The sequence below is a fragment of the Schistocerca americana genome, chromosome 3 (assembly GCF_021461395.2).
Source record: "Schistocerca americana isolate TAMUIC-IGC-003095 chromosome 3, iqSchAmer2.1, whole genome shotgun sequence".
Lineage (NCBI taxonomy): Eukaryota > Metazoa > Arthropoda > Insecta > Orthoptera > Acrididae > Schistocerca > Schistocerca americana.
In genome coordinates this window covers 182695963-182715361 of record NC_060121.1, presented here as the reverse complement: position 1 = coordinate 182715361, position 19399 = coordinate 182695963, and the positions used below count along the sequence as shown (strand labels likewise).

General features: G+C 40.5%; 1 protein-coding gene across 1 annotated transcript in view; it reads left to right on the top strand.

The window, feature by feature from the left end:
• Positions 1 to 5344: 5344 nt before the first annotated feature.
• LOC124606959 (nucleolar protein 14 homolog) overlaps positions 5345 to 19399 on the top strand; it is a 52175-nt gene continuing 38120 nt past the window's right edge. Inside the window, exon 1 of the mRNA XM_047139097.1 lies at positions 5345 to 5730. Coding sequence (XP_046995053.1) covers positions 5542 to 5730 — 189 coding nt within the window. The 5' untranslated portion in view covers positions 5345 to 5541. The remainder of the gene's footprint in view (positions 5731 to 19399) is intronic.

Below are 19399 nucleotides of genomic sequence, written 5' to 3'. Positions count from 1 at the left end.
CTCCCCTGATCTGAGTGTTTGTGATTTTTTCGTGTGCGGTTTCTTGAAATCAAGAGTCTACATAATCAAGCCCCACACATTGGATGAACTTAAGGTGGCCACAACTCAAGAAATCGCCAACCTGTCTCCTGCAGTGTTAGGAAAGCTGTTTGACAATTTTGGTGTGAGACTGGAAGAGTGCTTCATCATAGAAGCGCACCATTTGAAGGATGTCATCATCAAATCTTAAACTGATGAAATCGGTTGTTCCAATGTTATTTTCTTTAATTTCCATTAGCACCGTTCTGTAATAACCAATCAAACACTTTTTATCACTCTTAATATATGTGTTATTTGTACTTTAAAATCATCAGATCTTTTTGACACTCCCTGTATTGAAAAATCTCAATATACTGCCCCATCTTATTTATACAAGAGGGGACTTCAAAAAGTAAGTTACACAATATTATGGCAGACCATGTAACTTTTACTGAATGCTATACGACACTTCAAGGTGACACTGATACATAACACTATTTATCAGGTTGGTAACCAAGCCCCTGTAAACAATGGTTGGAACATTCTACCAGACTGCCAGTTCCTTAACGATACAGATCAACTTGTAGGTCATGATGCCATTCGAGAAGTGCTGAGTGAACATCATAATAATTTAAAACCTCCCCTCCCCATCCCCCCCCCACACCACCTAGATATTCTGCCTCAATTGCTAGGACATTGTTCTCTGTGGTCAAAGTCGACTGCCTTCCTTCCTGATCAGCAGCACCCCTATATGTGCAGCCTTGGTCAAACTGTCGCCACCATTTCATTATGGCCAGACACAACATTGTACTTGGTCTGTATACCGCCAGAATTTCACAGTGAAACTCTGAGCAATTTAGGCTTCTGCCTATAAGAATTATACTGTCCTGCGTACTTCAGTTTTGGAGCACATTTCAGTTTTCATGCATTTCAGTCCTACACTGTGATGCACCTGTTCTCCATACCGCATTAGAACAGTGTCTGCAAATAACATGGAACATATATTCCCTTGTGGCAATGTGCTACACTTCAAAATGTTCAAATGTGTGTGAATTCCTAATCGACCAAATGCTGACATCATCGGTTCCTTGACTTACACACTACTTAAACTAACATAGGCTAGGAACAACTATCTCTCTCTCTCTCTCTCTCTCTCTCTCTCTCTCTCTCTCTCTCACACACACACACACACACACACACACACCACACCCATGCCCGAGGGAGGACTCGAAACTCCAGCGGGAAGGGCCTTGCAGTCCAAGACATGACGCCGCAGACCGCACTGCCACTCCGCATGGGTGTGCTAAACTTCTTGCGCAATGGTCTTCACATGCGACAACATATAAACTTACTTTCTGTAGTCCTACGTATCTACGAAACACAAATCTTCTCAAAATGAAGCACCTTAAACAAGAAGTTTTTTTCAGTGGGTAGAGGGTTTCTCAGACAAACCTATGTTTCTTTACACATTTCGAATATAATCACCTCTTCCATAGCAGCATTTTTTTCCCAAAAACGGACCAGAACATAATCTCAACACCCATTAACAAAGCCACTCTACCATCATGCTCTGGGCCATTACTGCAAATAGGAGCTCAGTGTGGCAAGCATCCAAAATTATCGTTTTTAAGAGGCTGCCTTAAGAAAGGTTTTAAAACCGGCAAAAGGAGTGAAGAAGAACAAACAATTGTTCAACACTAGATTTCTCGGGATAAAGGATCACAGGTTCTGGGGTTCGATTCCCAGCTGGGTTGGGGATTTTCTTTGCCCAGGAACCGGGTGTTGTGGTGTCCTCATCATTTCGTCATCACCCTCATCATTATTTGCAACAGTGGCTACATTGGACTGTGCAAAAAAATTGGACTATGTAAAAATTGGGACTTTGTATGGGCGCTAATGACTGTGCAGTTGAGCGCTCCAAAACCAAACGTCGTCATCATCAGGATAAAAGTATTTGTACACTCACTTTCAGAACATTACTTTAATTTTTTGAATTCGGCGAAAAAAAAGTATACATCATAGGTCTCCAGCTGAAAAAGATTCATTGGTAGAGACCTCAGTCGTGATTTTATGAAAAGAAATAAATTGTCCTTTAGAATGGGCCGGAAAACCACTGAAGCACACGTGGTGGGGTTTAAAAAGACACAATTAAATAAATATTTTGACAACCTGGAAGCAGTCTTCGCAAAGTATGGTTTTCTTCGCGATTGTGTTTACAATATGAATGAGACGAGCATTCAAAATGTCCCTAATAAGCTTTCTAAACGTGTTGCTCCAATAGGGAAGAGATATGTCTGGAAATCAGTGGCTGCACGAAAGGACAAATATTCACTGTTGCCTGCTCCATGAGTGCTACAGACCACCATATTCCAACCTTCTTCATTTTTGTATGGAAGTGACTTAATCCATTACTCAAACGGTAGCTCCAACAGGATGTGATATGGCTATATCTGACAAAGGTCACATGGCTACAATAACATTTATTATATGGCTTCCTCATTACCAAAAATTTACAAATCTCGCAGTCAAAAAACCGGTTTTATTAATCTTGGATAATCAGTCTCCTCTACAAGGCTGGAGGCTATTTTGTATGCCAAAGATATCTGCATACACATGCTACATTTGCCATCCCATAGCAAGAATAAGACACAGCCACTTGACTGTAATTTTTTCAGGCTTTTTAAGGCAGTTTACAACATCTCCCATTGTAAGTGAAATCTGCTCATCTAACTTCTTCAAACTCATAATCTGCTACTTGCCATGCTAACTCCTCTCCCAGTACATCCTCTTTTTCTGCCAATCTTACATCGATTGCGTTCTTGCTACCACCGGAGAAAATAATTTCACTTCCAAAAGTTCAAATAAAATGGAAGAGTTTGAAAGGGCATTCATCATAGTTGTTAACTTCCACCCCTTGTAAGGCAATCTAGGAGGAGGAATCTGATGAAAAGAAGACGTTAGATGAGGAGAAGAAAAAGAAAGCCCTTCATAGATCGAGTAAAAGAACACTTATAAGCCAAAACATTATGACCACCTGCTTAATGGCGTGTTTGTCCGTCTTTGGAACGAAATATATCACTGATTCTGCATATCAGGAATTTGACAATTTGTTGGTAGGTTTGGGAAGGAATGTGGCATTAGATGTCGACGCACAGATCACGTAATTCCCGTAAATAAAGGACCGCTGAATTGTGTACGCTGTGATGGTGCCCGATAGCGACACATAAGGTGAATTTGGCTGCTGAGACATCAACGTGAGTTCACCATAGTGCTTCTCAAACCAGTGTAGCACCATTCTGGTTCCGAGACATGGACAATTATACTGCTGAAAGATGACATCTCTGTCGGGGAAGACATCAAGCACGGAGGGATGCAGGTGGTTCGCAGCTGTCGGTGTATCCACAGGTACCACTCAAGTGCAGGAGAAAAGTCTCCCATAGCATAATACTATTCCCGCCAGGCTGCGTCCATGGCGCGCTGCACGTTTCGAGCCGTCGTTTATCACGAAGATGGCGTTTGTAGAGACGACCACCAACTTAGTGTAGCAAAAATGTGAATTACATAAAGAGCCGACCCTTTTCCATTGATCAACACTCGACTAACGATGGTCTCGTGCCCATTGCAGTCGTGATTGACGATGTCATTAGGTTGGGGGTTGGGCTTTTTGGGGGAAAGGACCAAACTGCGAGGTCATCGGTCTCATGGGGTTAGGGAAAGACAGGGAAGGAAGTCAGCCGTGCCCTTTCAAAGGAACCATCCCGGCATTTGCCTGGAGCGATTTAGGGAAATCACGGAAAACCTAAACCGGGTTGTCCGGACGCGGGATTGAACCGTCGTCCTCCCGAATGCGAGTCCAGTGTGCTAACCACTGCGCCACCTCGCTCGGTTGTCGTTAGGTAAACACGTGAATACAAAGGGGTGTTGTGCTGTGGAGCTCCATGTTCAACAATGAACGATAAATGGTGTGGTCTGAAAGACTTGTGCATGTACCCGCATTGTGCTCTTTCGGTAGAGATGCTACAGGTCACCATCTATCCCACTTTACAGAGCAAACAAGCCTCTTGACCCCACGTTCTGTGAAGAGTCGTACACGTCCAACAATTTAGCGCCAAATGGCAGTTTCACTGTTCTCCCTCTTTCCATAGAAGCTCATGATAGTAGCACGTGAATATTCGACCAGCTTCACCGTTTTCAAGATACTCCTTCAAAGACTCTACGTAATGGACTTCCCCATTTGCAGCCCATATCTTCGCTAGGGTGATCCTCTGTACGTGCCTAGTCTGCTTACATACTTTTGTTACCGCCTCACATGTCCGCTACGCCACCACGCGGCCCCCAACGTTGCGGTGGGCAGTGCTCATAATGTTTGGGCTAATCAGTGTAAGTTGAAATTTTCTACTGTTAAAACGACGTCGTCTTCGTCGGAACTGAAAACAAAGATGTCTCTGCATTACAGTAGCTGTGACCTGGACATGAACTTTTCGGTGCATGAAGCTGATTTAGAAGATAGTTCTCTTATAAGGACAGGAGAATTCGCAGTTGTAAAAGTCCATGGGTTGCACGTGTAATTGATATGATATTGCTGCAAGTTTTTTCCAGATTTTTAGTAAATCAAAAAATGTGTACTTTAATCCCCACCTACCCTAAATACCAACAAATATTTATCAATATTTGTAAAATAGGAGTTCATTGTACAGGCATTGTGTTGTGCCAGCATATGATATCATTTATATACGTTGAAAGTAAAACTGAAATAGTATGCCTAAGGCTTGACCACAGCTTCAATGTGTTTCTGATTTTCTTGGAGCAATATGAAAAAAATAGAATACTCGATCAAACATTCTTAACGATACTTATTGTCTTAAAACACGTTATTTGTTTCCTAGATACAAAGTGTATTAAATTATTATTGCAAAGTCATGTTATGTTTTGTATTTATTATCTTGATCCGTATCGTACGTGAGAACTATGTACCAAATCATGATTTACGGGGTCAATAAAGAAATGCTATGAAGAAAATCTCTCTCACGGAGACTACGAAGAAAAAAGTTAATTGAAACACGTACAGAAGAATTTAAGCTGTCTACTTTCCTCGTTCTGTAAGCGGAAGAAATATACGTAGTACATGGAAACTACTGTCTGCCATGCACTTTTGGTAGGTATGGATGTTGATGTAGTTACATTATTGAACTTCTCGATCTCAATTTTCCTTCGTAGAATGCAATTCTCTTCAGATCCTTTTGTATATTTTGGGGGGATTCTAACATGTTGGCAGGACTGAAATTACAGTAGTCAATTGTTTACACTTTGCAGAGATAGTATTTGATGTTGTTAAGGAAAGCTGCACGTGTGTGTGTTTTTGTAAACAACGGCAAGCGTCTGTTGGTTGTTGGCTGATTATAGCTCTGTGGGTTATTGTGACAGACGGAACTTACGATGGTTTTTATGTGTACAGTGTTGTGACGGCAAAGCAAGTGCAATCCAGATTAAGTGCCCTCACGCAATTGCTGTGTGTTGTATAAGATGGCAAAGAATAAGAAGACTGCCAAAAAGAAAGGACTTTCTGAAACAACTAGGAAAGATACAGTGAAAAAGAAAGTGTTAAATCCATTTGAGGTACATGTTAATAGACAGAAGAGTAATGTCATCGGCCGGTCATCGAAAACTGATAGAGGTTTGCCTGGCATTGCAAGAGCGAAAGCCCTGAAGAAGGTAAAATATCTATTGCTAATTATAACTTATAAGGTTATTTGAAAAGATTATTATTTAGTATTTTTCTCAACTATGATTTGTAGCGCTTGTACTCATCTTCAATGGGGAAGTGGAAGAGTAAAAACTGAAATACATAATAGAATTTGCATGTGCTTGTTGAGTGTATTAGCAATTAATCTTGGAAGAAAATTAAATGAGATGTGAATACGGGTGTATGTTACAATTTACTAGAACTGATGTATACTTTTTCTTAAGTGTCCCATGTTTTCACAGGATAAAAGTAGTGGTTATAACTAGGGAAAAAGTCCTATAAACATACCGGTACTTCTGGAAACAAATACTGCCACAATGACCTATTTGTTGACAGTGTGTGTCCTTTGCCACTCGTTCTTATTCTTCTGCTCTCCCTCTTAGAGAAACTCTTGCAGACACAAATGGCTTCCCTTAGGTGTGATCACACACTTGGGACACACACACAGACACACACACACACACACACACACACACACACACACACGTAAAGTTCACATGAAATACACAAATGCTTTTAAATGTGTCCATAGTTAGAAGCGGAAGAGATTAACGTCAGTTGAATGCCGAGGCAGTGCCTCTGGACTTAAGTGACCAATCAGTTGCTCATTAAACATTCATATTAGAGTCTGTTCTATAAGATGTAGATATTGTAGTACTACCCCATTATGGTGTCGACAGAACAGACTGAAATCAGATGTTGGCTTCATTCCAAACTGTAATGACGATGTGGCATGTGGTGTCATATGCGTCTAGGCAGAGAGAGAGAGAGAGGAATACTGACAATATTTCTTTTGCATATATATTACATTTTGGAATGTACCTTGTCCCTGACAGATTCGTCTGTAGCATAGTCAATCAAATGTGAATATGAAATGTTAGTGGTGTGACATACGGATCTGTAGTGCAGCATTATGCTGGAAGGTGACAGTGTGCTTGTGAGTTTGTGAAGTGATATTGGACACTTCAGTTGATCCCCATTGTGCAAAAATGACATCCATTGTCTGTTAGGAAGGGTAACGTTGTCCAATAGCGTTTGTAATTTTTCAACCAGAAATTGGTAATTATACACTGAAGAGCCAGAAAAACTAGTACACCTGCCTAGTATCATGTAGGGCCACAGCAAGCACACAGAAGTGTGCAACATCACGTGGCATGGACTCAACTAATGTCTGAAGTAGTGCTGGAGGGAACTGACACCATGAATTCTGCAGGGCTATCCATAAACCCATGAGAGTATGAGGTGGAGGAGAACAGCACATTGCAGGGCACCCCAGATATGCTCAATAATGTTCATGTCTGAGGAGTTTGGTGGCCAGCGAAAATGTCTAAACCCCTAAGAGTGTTCCTGGACCCACTGTGTAGCAATTCTGGATGTGTGGGTGTCGCAATGTCCTGTTGGAATTGCCCAAGTCTGTCGGAATGCACAAAGGACATGAATGGATACAGTTGATCAGACACGATGCTTACTTACTTACGTCAGAGTTATTTCTACATGTATCAGGGGTTCCATATCACTCAAACTGCACATGCCCCACTCCATTAGAGAGGCTCACCCAGCTTCAACAGTCCCCTGCTGATATGCAAGGTCCACAGATTCACGAGGTTGTCTCCATATCCATACATGTCCATCCACTTGATACAATTTGAAACAAGATGTGTCCGACCAGGCAACGTGTGTCGAGTCTTCAACAGTTCTATGTCGGTGTTGATGGGACCAAGCGAGGCATAAAATTTGTGTGATGCAGTCATCAAGAGTAGGCCTACATGAGTGGGCCTTTGGCTCCCAAAGCCCAGATCAATGATTTTTCGTCAAGTGGTTCACTTGCTGACGCAGGTTGATGGCCCAGCACTAAAATCTGTAGCAATTTGCTTAAGGGTTGCATGTCTGTCATGTTGAATGTCGTTGGTCCTGTTCTTGCCGGATCTTTTTCCAGCCGCAGTGATGTCAGAGATTTGATGTTTTTCCGGATGCCTGATATTCACGGTACACTCTTGAAATGCCCCTATGGGAAAATCCCCGCTTAATTGCAACCACAGACATGCTGTGTCCCATCACTCATGTGCCGACTTTAACACCATATTCAAACTAACTTAAATCTTGATAACCTGTCATTGTAGCAGCAGTAACTGATCTCGGAATGTGCCAGACACTTGTTGTCGTATATAGAAGTTGCCGACCACAGTGCTGCATTCTGCCTGTTTACATATCTCTGTAGGCCTATTTGAAAACAGATGCCTATACCATTTTCCGTGGTGTTTCAGTGTATGTCCAGCAGAGAGTATGGTTCTGCGAGTCTGTCACATGTAATTCCTTCCCACATACTGATACTGAAGCTAATCTAACATCTTGCTTTCAAGATTGCTCAGCAGATTCCATTTATCTACACATGGATATCAAATTGTGATAATATACTTCTTCTGTCTGTGCAGATTAGCTGCTTACCTATGAACAAAGTTAATGCTTGCACTGAACTGAGTAAGCCAGAAGGTGTTCCATGCCTTCAGTAACTCTTATTCTTTGCACACTTGTTTCAGTATTATGTATTACTCATTGGTACACTCATGCTCCCATATCTGGTGTGAGGACTGTGTGAGGTCTACAGCCATCCCTTGTCCTCGTGGCTGGTTCCATACCAGAACAACATACAGAACAGTTTGTACAGATTGAATTTGCGGCATGGAAAATGCCATTCACCATACACAATGCATTTGTTCATTAACACCATTGGTTAAACCAGGGGTTGCCAAACAATGGTCTGCGAGCCAGATCTGGCGCGCGATGTCGGTTCATACATCCCACTGACAGAATTTAAATTTTTTCATAAAATGTGCAGGTCGTTCCATTTCAAGTGGCTTGAGGGTCCCCACTGGACCCTCTCCAATACTGATGAAATTTTTACGGGATGTACATGTAGAACTTTCATGAAGCACTGCCAAATTACAGCTCCATAAGTAGTATGGTTGGGCCGCTAGCCACATTTCTGTAAAGGCTAGGTTTTTGACTTAAAGGAATAATTCATCAGCTATGTTTTACCATTGCTTGGTATCTGAGAGATCTGTCATGCTGAAGCTTTGTGATTCTGTTCAACTTTTTGGGTACAATAGTAGAACTAAAGATCGAATTTTGGTAAGTTCATGATAATGTGCTATCAGAGTGGCTCATAATTCTTGTCATTACAAGTTTTGACAATACCTTATCAGCTTGTAACTACTAAAAGAATAACTTTCTGAAGCAGATTCTTTATTCATCTGTAGCCTGTCAGTTTGCCAAAAAACTCTACAAATGGCACCTAGACTGGTCAATAAGAACTGAGTTGTCTAAGTTCAACATCTACCCAGAAATTTAATCAATCAGTTTTGGCTCATTTTCAAGACATGATATCTCAAAAGGGATCTCTCAAATCAGATTTTTATTGGTACCATTGAGAAGAGCTCACTTTGTTGGAACAGTGATTCTGAAGCACACTGTTGTGTAATGAAGAGTTCAGATTTAATGTGTGCTTTTTAAATGATGTAAAATCTGTTATTGTTACTACATAATCACGTTTTTCTATACATACAAATTATTTCAATGTGTCTTATTTTTTAGAAATTTGTATCTGGTCATTAAAATTTTTCTATGTTCTATTCCCAAATTCCGTACGAAAGTTTTCATTATTTATGACTGTTTAATTTTCCCAGTTGAAGTATACAGAACTTTTACATTACCAAATAGTGAAAGTGAAGGCAATTGGAAGTAAAAATTGAATTGTTGTTTAATGGATATCAAAGATGTTTCAGTGTCATGTAGCATTGGCCTTTGCAGATAATTCTGCGTGTCATCTGAAAACATACACACATCAACAAGACTTTAAACATATTAAAGAATTTTTCAGTAGAACAACAAGAATTACTCAAACAGAGAAGTGATATTTGTCTTGCTGAAAGTGCACAAATATGCTTTCATCACAAAGTAATACTTTCGGACAAGTATGAAGTTCTGTTGTAAGCCGTTTGGCGCAAAGAACCATTCTGTAAAAAAGGGTTTATGGGTACTTAATGTAACAGCAAAATAATTGAAGGCTGTGACAAAGAGAAATGTAAAACCTGGTCAGAAGATCTGTCCAACTCGCACAAAAAAAATTTCAGCAACAAAAGCAGAAAAATTTCAGTCATAAGGATTATACCCAACAGAATCACTTGATACATGTGTAATTGATTTTGGGGTCTCCCCTCTAAAATTTCAGGGAGCATAACAAGAGATGCCAAAAGTTATGCAAAACAGAAAATAAGTGAAACTCAAGTGGCTTCAACCCAACAGATTTTCAAATATCTAGTATGAGTAAGGCACATACTGATAGTGAAGATTATAAACAGCTCATTAATGAAATGGAAGAATAGTTGCAATTGTCAAAGCAGCCTGAAAAATTGCAGATTTTGACATTAGTACATCAAAGTTGGACTATAAAAGAGACAATACAAGAATTTAGTGTTTCAGAAATAATAGTAAAAGCACATAGGAAGTTAAAGGCAGAAAATAGTGTATTAACTCTGCCAAGGAACAAATATTGCAAGAAGATTCCAGATGCTGTAAAAGAAAGACTGATAACATTTTTTTCAAAATGAAGAATTTAGCCGAATTTGCCCAGGTAAAAAGGAGTATGTATCAGTTAGAATAGACGGAAAGAAAGTTTTGATGCAAAAATACTTTCTTTTGAATAATCTGAAAGAAATGTTTGCAGCATATCGACTTCAGCATGGGCCTGAAATTGGATTTTCTAAATTTTGTGAATTGAGTCCAAAATGGTGCATCATTTTAGATGCTGCAGAAACCCACTCAGTCTGTGTTTTCTTAAGACTGATTATGCCTTTCAGCGTTCAGTCTGGAGCATAGTCCCCCTTATAAAATTCCTCCATGATCCCCTATTCAGTGCTAACATTGGTGCCTCTTCTGATGTTAAACCTATTACTTCAAAATCATTCTTAACTGAATCCAGGTACCTTCTCCTTGGTCTGCCCCGACTCCTCCTACCCTCTACTGCTGAACCCATGAGTCTCTTGGGTAACCTTGCTTCTCCCATGCATGTAACATGACCCCACCATCTAAGCCTGTTCGCCCTGACTGCTACATCTATAGAGTTCATTCCCAGTTTTTCTTTGATTTCCTCATTGTGGACACCCTCCTGCCATTGTTCCCATCTACTAGTACCTGCAATCATCCTAGCTACTTTCATATCTGTAACCTCAACCTTGTTGATAAGGTAACCTGAATCCACCCAGCTTTCGCTCCCATACAACAAAGTTGGTCGAAAGATTGAATGGTGCACAGATAACTTAGTCTTGGTACTGACTTCCTTCTTGCAGAAGAGAGTAGATCGTAGCTGAGCGCTCACTGCATTAGCTTTGCTACACCTCACTTCCAGTTCTTTCACTGTGTTGCCGTCCTGTGAGAATATGCATCCTAAGTACTTGAAACTGTCCACCTGTTCTAACTTTGTTCCTCCTGTTTGGCACTCAATCCGTTTATATTTCTTTCCCACTGACATTACTTTCGTTTTGGAGATGCTAATCTTCACACCATAGTCTTTACATTTCTGATCTAGCTCTGAAATATTACTTTGCAAACTTTCAATCGAATCTGCCATCGCAACTAAGTCATCCGCATATGCAAGACTGCTTATTTCGTGTTCACATATCTTAATCTCACCCAGCCAGTCTATTGTTTTCAACATATGATCCATAAATAATATGAACAACAGTGGAGACAGGTTGCACCCTTGTCTTACCCCTGAAACTACTCTGAACCATGAACTCAATTTACCGTCAACTCTAACTGCTGCCTGGCTATCCATGTAAAGACCTTTAATTGCTTGCAAAAGTTTGTCTCCTATTCCATAATCTCGTAGAACAGACAATAAGCTACAGCCGTAAGCTGTAGATCTGGTCCTGACAACCTCTAAGAGGCGTAAACCCACACTGATTTTCATCCAATTGGTCCTCAACTAATATTCGCACTTTCCTTTCAACAGTACCTGAGAAGATTTTACCCACAACACTGATTAAAGAGATACCTCTGTAGTTGTTACAATCTTTTCTGTTTCCATGTTTAAAGATTGGTGTGATTACTGCTTTTGTCCAATCTGATGGAACCTGTCCCGACTCCCAGGCCATTTCAATTATCCTGTGTAGCCATTTAAGACCTGACATTCCACTGTATTTGATGAGTTCCGACTTAATTTCATCCACCCCAGCTGCTTTACTGCACTGTAATCTATTGACCATTTTCTCCACTTCCTCAAATGTGATCCTATTTCTACCATCATTCCTATCCCATTCTACCTCGAAATCTGAAATATTACTGATCGCATTTTCACCTACATTGAGCAACTCTTCAAAATATTCCCTCCATCTGCCCAAGGCATCCACAGGATTCACCAGCAGTTTTCCTGACCTGTCCAAAATACTTGTCATTTCCTTCTTACCTCCCTTTTGAAGACTGCTAATTACACTCCAGAATGGTTTTCCAGCAGCTTGACCCATAGTCTCCAACCTGTTTCCAAAGTCTTCCCAAGATTTCTTCTTGGATGCTGCAATTATCTGTTTGGCTTTGTTTCTTTCTTCAAAATAACGTTCTCTGTCTACCTGAGTTATAGTATGTAGCCATTTTTGATACGCCTTCTTTTTCCTTTTACAGGCTGCCTTGACTGTGTCATTCCACCAAGCTGTTTGTTTCATCCTACTTTTACACACCACTGTTCCAAGACATTCTTTAGCCACTTCTAGTACTGTGTCCCTGTACCTTGTCCATTCCTTTTCCAATGACTGTAATTGACTACATTCAACTAACTGGTACCTTTCTGAGATCGCTGTTATGTACTTGTGCCTGGTTTACTTATCCTGAAGTTTCTCCACTCTTATCCTCCTACATATAAACCTGACCTCCTGCACTTTCGGCCTCACAATCCCAATTTCACTGCAGATTAAATAATGATCAGTGTCATCAAAGAATCCCCTAAATGCACGTGTGTCCCTCACAGCCTTCCTGAATTCCTGATCTGTTGTTATATAGTCAAAGACAGATCTGGTTCCCCTGCCTTCCCAAGTATACCGGTGAATGTTCTTATGTTTAAAAAAGGAGTTTGTGTTTACTAAGCCCATACTGGCACAGAAATCCAAGAGTTGTTTCCCGTTCCTGTTGGCCTCCATATCCTCTCCAAATTTACCCACAACCTTTTCATACCCTTCTGTTCGATTTCCAATCCTGGCGTTAAAATCACCCATGAGCAGAACACTGTCCTTGTCCTACTGAGTGCCTCATAAAAACTATCCATCTTATCTTGATCTGTTCCTTCACAATGCGAATATACTGACACAATCCTAATTTTCTTGCTAGACACTGTCGAATCTATCCACATCAGTCGTTCGTTTACATACCTTATTGCAACTACGCTGGGTTCCATTTCTTTCCTGATGTAAAGCCCTACACCCCATTGTGCTATTCCTGCTTTGACTCCTGACAGGTAGACCTTGTATTCTCCCACTTCCTCTTCTTTCTCACCCCTTACCCGAATGTCACTAACAGCTAAAACGTCCAGCCCCATCTTACTTGCAGCCTGTGCCAGCTCTACCTTCTTCCCAAAGTAGCCCCCATTGATATTAATAGCTCCCCATCTCATTACCATTTGTTTGCCAAGTCGTATCTTAGGAGTCCCTGGTTTGTCAGTTAGAGGTGGGACTCCGTCACCTCCAAAGGTCCAAGGCATTTTGCTCTGATTGTTGCCAGCATCATATTTATAGTACCAGGGAAGCAGGTTGCATGCCTTACTTGCCCCGAGTCCCATTGGGTTTCACCCCTAATGGCTGAGGGACTAACCGGTGGATTTGGTAGTCTTTGCCGTATGAGCACAAAGGTGATCACGACTCAGAATATGTCCGAGATGCGCAGCCTTATTCCAAAGTAACTGGTATTCTGACTGTCGGGACCACTTACTTGGCCACTCATACGTTGCCTGTGGTTCATGAACTAGGACATGACTACAGGAACCCACACCATGAACCACCTGTGTTTTCACTTTACACCAAAATGTAAAACTGCTGCTTTAAGGCAGTTCAATTAAAGAAAATTACAAGAGCCTGATTGTTAAAACAGTGTGTGATTTGGAATCGAAAGATTGCATGATTCATTGGTGTGAAATCTGTCCAGGAAAAGAACTTCTGCAACAGTTTTTAGAAAGCAGTTTTGAAGACAGTGATCCAGATTATACCACTGAGTTCAGACAGTGGGTACACACTGATAGAAATACGTTAGAAACCAAGCAGATGACTATTGAGGACTTTATTGAAGATCAGATTTCAAAAACTGACTCATCATTATATTGCAGATTCTTTCAGTAGATACAAGTCAATGAAGTATAGTCAAAATTTGTTATGACAAGATTTATTAGCCATTTTGATAGCACATTATGATGAATTTACTATAATTTTAACTTTCATTTTACAGCTGACCTATTGTACCCAAAAAGTTGAACAGGATCACAAAATTTCAGCATGACAGGTCTCTTGGATACCGAGCAATGGTAAAAAAAGTTGATGATTTCATTCATTTACATCGCAATGTCAGAAAACTAGCCTTTACACAAAGTTGGCTAGTGGTCCAACCATTCTACATATGGACCTCTAATTCAGCAGTGCTTCATTTAAGTCCTATAGGTACATCCTATAAAAATTTCATCAGAATTGAAGATGGTCGAGTGGGGAGCTTATCTACATATGGGCCGCTCGATGTGGACCCATATGGAACACGAGATAGGCTATTGTGATAAATTTAAATTTAAATATTATTTTTTAAAACAAGAAGACATCATAAATATTATTTTTAGAATAATAGGACACCACCTGCCTGCTATGTGCCTTAAAGTTCCCATTTTCAGTTTTAAATTATTGTATCTAGGTATAGCACAGAATGATGGTATGGCCTGACATTCTCTCAGTTTCCAGTATGTAATTTTCACTCTGCAGTGGAGTGTGTGCTGATATGAAATTTCCTGACCGATTAAAACTGTTTGCCGGACCGAGTTTGAGTTTCGGTCCGGCACACAGTTTTAATCTGTCAGGAAGTTTCATTCTCTCAGTTGTTGTCCGGCCTGCTGTGAAAAAATTTGGTGGCCTGTCATGCCGTTACCTGGCTAGAGTAATAGGATGCCATTTCATTGTTTACATTGTTCATGCTGCGTGCAAACATTAATCCTGTTCTGATGCTAGTACAACCTCAAAATAATATGTGAGGAATGACTTATGTAAGAGATGACTTACTTATGTAAGTAAATGCTGTGACGGACAACAGAATCACAGAGGACTAAGTGCACAAGACAGATCCTATCCAAGCTTGAGCATCATCTCTAGTCAATGGGACATTCAAGCCTGGTCTCCCTTGCTTTCCTTGTGCAATTACTGCTGACCCATTTAGTTTCTGCTATAATCATCAGATGCATTGGAATAATAATTCGATTTGCTGTATAATTCTGAGAAGAAATTCTGTTTTACCACAAGCCATGTCGCAAATTATGATGTATAGTTCATACTAACACATTAAAGTTGACTGTGAACTGTAGTTACACCCAATGAATATATGACCTTTGCAAAATCAAACCAGGTTACATCAAATCACGTGCCAGTGAACATAATTTTTTTTGTAAAATCTGCAAGTATGCCTTGCAAATGTTAATCCTGCTTTTGTTACCCAAAGCTAAACTTTGCAAACCACTGTGGCAGAGGACTTTTCCCATTATACTGCAAATCAGGGTTTCTTCCCATTCCTCTGTGTGCTTGGGGGTGGAGGGGGGGGGGGGGTTGTGTGCACACATTTTTGTACTAATTGTTGAAACTTTGCAAGTGCACTTTAGCGGACCAGTGGATGTCTATCTTCAAGCATCTGTTCGTGTTTCTCGGTATGTCTGTGATTTTATGCTGTGGGTAAAACAAAGTTGTGGCATTTTGTGCTGCTGCCCATTTGTTCAGTGTCTTCAGTTAATCCTGTCTGATGTGGACCCACTTGCTTGAACTATTTTCTAGGATAGGCAATAAAAATAGAATAAATTTCCTTGAGACTGAAAAGCTTCTGTCCAGAAAGCAGTTTGGATTTAGAAAGCATCGATTATGTGAAACTAAGCTTGCCCTCTTCTCACTTGGTACTCTGCGAACCATAGATTAAGGCCAATAGGCAATCTCACATTTTTAGATTTGTGGAAAGCATTTGCTGTGGTGCCTGAGCATACAGAATGGATTACCAGATATGAGATTGGCATGAAGACGTTTTAAGTAATAAAATCCAATACATCGTTCCTGGCAGTGAGTGGTCATTAGAGACAAGGGTATCATCAGGAGTGCCTCTGGGAGGTGTGGTAGGACCATTCTTGTTGTCTGTACAGGGTGATTCCATGACGATGTTACAGACTTTCAGGATTGATGGAAAAGAGTAAGTGTATCAATTTGAGCTGAGGGAACTTATTCTGGAAACGACAGATTCAAAAGGTGTAAGTGAAAATCTACTTAAGTGCTGCCTTAGCCTTGTGCAGTGCTCAAAGTATTGGCCCCAACTTCCGAACCCTGATCATGATGTACAAAGTTTCTGCAGAACACTTCCCAATACCCTCAGATAATTTCCCTTGTTGACAGACTAGTAACAGCACATGTAACTTGATGTCAGAGAGACCAAAAAACTAAGCCTACAGTAAAGTATTTGAGTTCTATTTACCTACACAAGTTTCACAAGCTGCTACATTGACAATAATTCTTACAATAGTTTTTCAAAATGGCATCCCCTGGTGTCAGTGCAGGCATGACATCATCGCACAAAGTTCTGTTGTATCCATTCTGATATGCCTGGTGCCATTTGAACAATGTTGAAGGTAGTGAGAATTTTTGCCAGGAATCATTTTAAGTCTTGAAAGGTGTCTTGTACACAAGACTTTTCACATGGCCCCACCAGAAGAAATGTAGTGCATTGAGATCAGGAGGAATGTTGACCACAAACAGGACCTCCTCTGCCTACCCACTTTTCAGGGAGTGACTGATCCAAGTGTTCACAAACCCTCGGTTCAAAGAGAGGTGGTGCTCCACCATGCTGGAACTACATCCGATGAAGAAAAGCAAGTGGGGTATGTTCCGGGAACCTGGGTAGTACAGGGTGTCCCACTCAAACATCCCTGATTTCAAAGATCCAGGAGAGAAAAACTACAGTAGATACAAGAATGAAAAATACACCACATTGTAGAGCTTCTCAAAGAATTTATATTCCTGCATCAGAAGTGCCAAGTATCATCACCAGAGTGCAGCATGGTTGCATGAAGTGAAAATGGCGACTCCACAGCAGTGCACGCAAGCAGTAGTGTGGTTTTGAGAAACAAAATTGCCGAGTACTGTGCAAAGAAATTATCACCGTGTGTATGAATGTGATACATCTGCTGTGCAAACAATTAAGGAATGGCATATGAACTTTCTGGCAACAGGAAGTGTTCTGAAACATTCTGGCAATGCATGTTACGGAGTTTCAGAAGAGACATCAGACAAATGTTTCTCAGAAGCCCACATAAGTCAACTCGTCAAGCATCTAGGCAACCTGATGTACCTCGACCTACATTACATCGTGTAGTTCACCAGCATCTTCGTATGTGTGCTTACAAAGTGCAAATTCTGCAACATCTCATCCCAAACGACAAACCGTGCCGACAAAAATTTGCTGCGAATATGCTGCAGCATATTGATATGGATGCCATCAGATGAGGCAACCATTCATCTATCAGGAAGGGTTAATAGGCATAATGTTCAGATTTGGGGTTTGCAAAGTCCGCACGTTGTCATTGAACATGTTTGTGATTGCCCTAAACTAAACGTCAGGTGTGGGCTAATGCATTACAGGATTGTTGGACCGTTCATCTTTGCGGAACAAACAGTGATGGGGTAGTGTGTCTGGAGATGTTGGAGCAGTTTATGTACCCTCAGATATAAGACTTGCAACCAAACATCATTTTTCAACAAGATGGAGCTCCGCTGCAATTTCCCAATTGTTGGATCAGACGCGGAGGACACATTGCCTGGCCACCACGTTCACCTCACATTACTCTGCTTGATTCCTTCATGTGGGGATTCGTGAAGGACCGCATGTATGCGACCAAGCGGATGATATTCCTACGTTGCGGCATCGTATCACCAATGTGATTGCATTAATAACAGAGGAAATGTTACAAAGAACTTGGCAAGAAATTGAATATAGACTCGATATTCTTCATGCTACAAATGGTTCACATGTAGAAGTGTATTGATGATACATAAATAATTGTTTCAGATGCCCTACAACGTGGTGCATTTTTCATTTTCGTATCAACTGTGTGTGTGTGATATTGAAGCAATTGAGAGGCATGCTGTGAGATTTGTCATCACCAGAGTCGATCAAAAAACGGCTATTCCGTAGATGTTTTTTGAACTCAAAAGGGATTCTCTGGAGGGGAAAGAACTTCATTTTCGAAAAACACTACTGATAAAATTTATATCACTGGCATTTTGAAGTTGACTACAGAATAATTCTGCTGCACCAGTGTAAATTTCGCCTAAGGGCCATGAAGATAAGATAAGAGAAATTAGGCATCATACAGTGGCATATAGACACTTGTTTTTCTCTTGCTCCATCTGCACGTGTATGAGAAAGGAAATGACTAGCTATGCTATAAGTTACACTCCACATGCACCAGATGATGGCTTGCAGAGTGGGTCTCTGTGTTCGCTTTAAAGAAAAATTGGAAACTGCAATTAATGATTTTTTTTCGTGACCATGTGAAGTTTCATGATGTTATTTCACATTTCTCTGAACTCTTTAACATGTTTGTGCATACATAAATGAAATTTTATTGGTATTTATTGGTAAATAAGGAAGAAATAAAATATATATTTGAACACACTGTATTTACTTCACCCGACAACCAAAGTCTGTCAAATTAAAAACAATTAACAGTCTGTAAGATATAAACAGTATGAGACTAGGCAGAAATATTTTGGTTCTTTAATTAGATCCATAATAGGAATAAATATACAAAGTTATATCAAAGTGTAAGACAATGAGTGTCATTAATTTGACATGGAATGACCAGTGAAGAGACAGCGGAAATAAAACATACAGATGAGTGGGGACCATACATAGGCTTGGGGGGTCTGGATCCATGTAGGTATAAGGGAGGGTGCATTTTGGACCAAAATTTGAAACATGTGGATATAGGTGAAAATGTAAGTTGTACCCCGCAGAATTTTCAACCTGCCAAGGTATGGTGGAGCCAGTAGCAATGGGAAAGAAGACAAAAGGAGACAGTGTAAGTGAGACAGGAGACAGTGAGATATACTGTAAAACAATGGGAGAAAAAGGAGACAGTGGGAGAGAGACATTCACAGACAGTGGCAGTGAGATGAGAAGCTGAGTATGAAATCTTAACTACAAAGAGGGACTGAGTAAAAGGATTTAGAGTATTCTATGTTAAAAGAGTGCGAATATGTTCACATGCCAAAATTTTTGAGAGGAAGGCAGAATGAGAATTGAGGCAGTTGTTTCCCCATTTTTCTGTTAGAAATATTCACCTTTTTGTGGTCTGACACAAGCATTTTTCCACCAGTT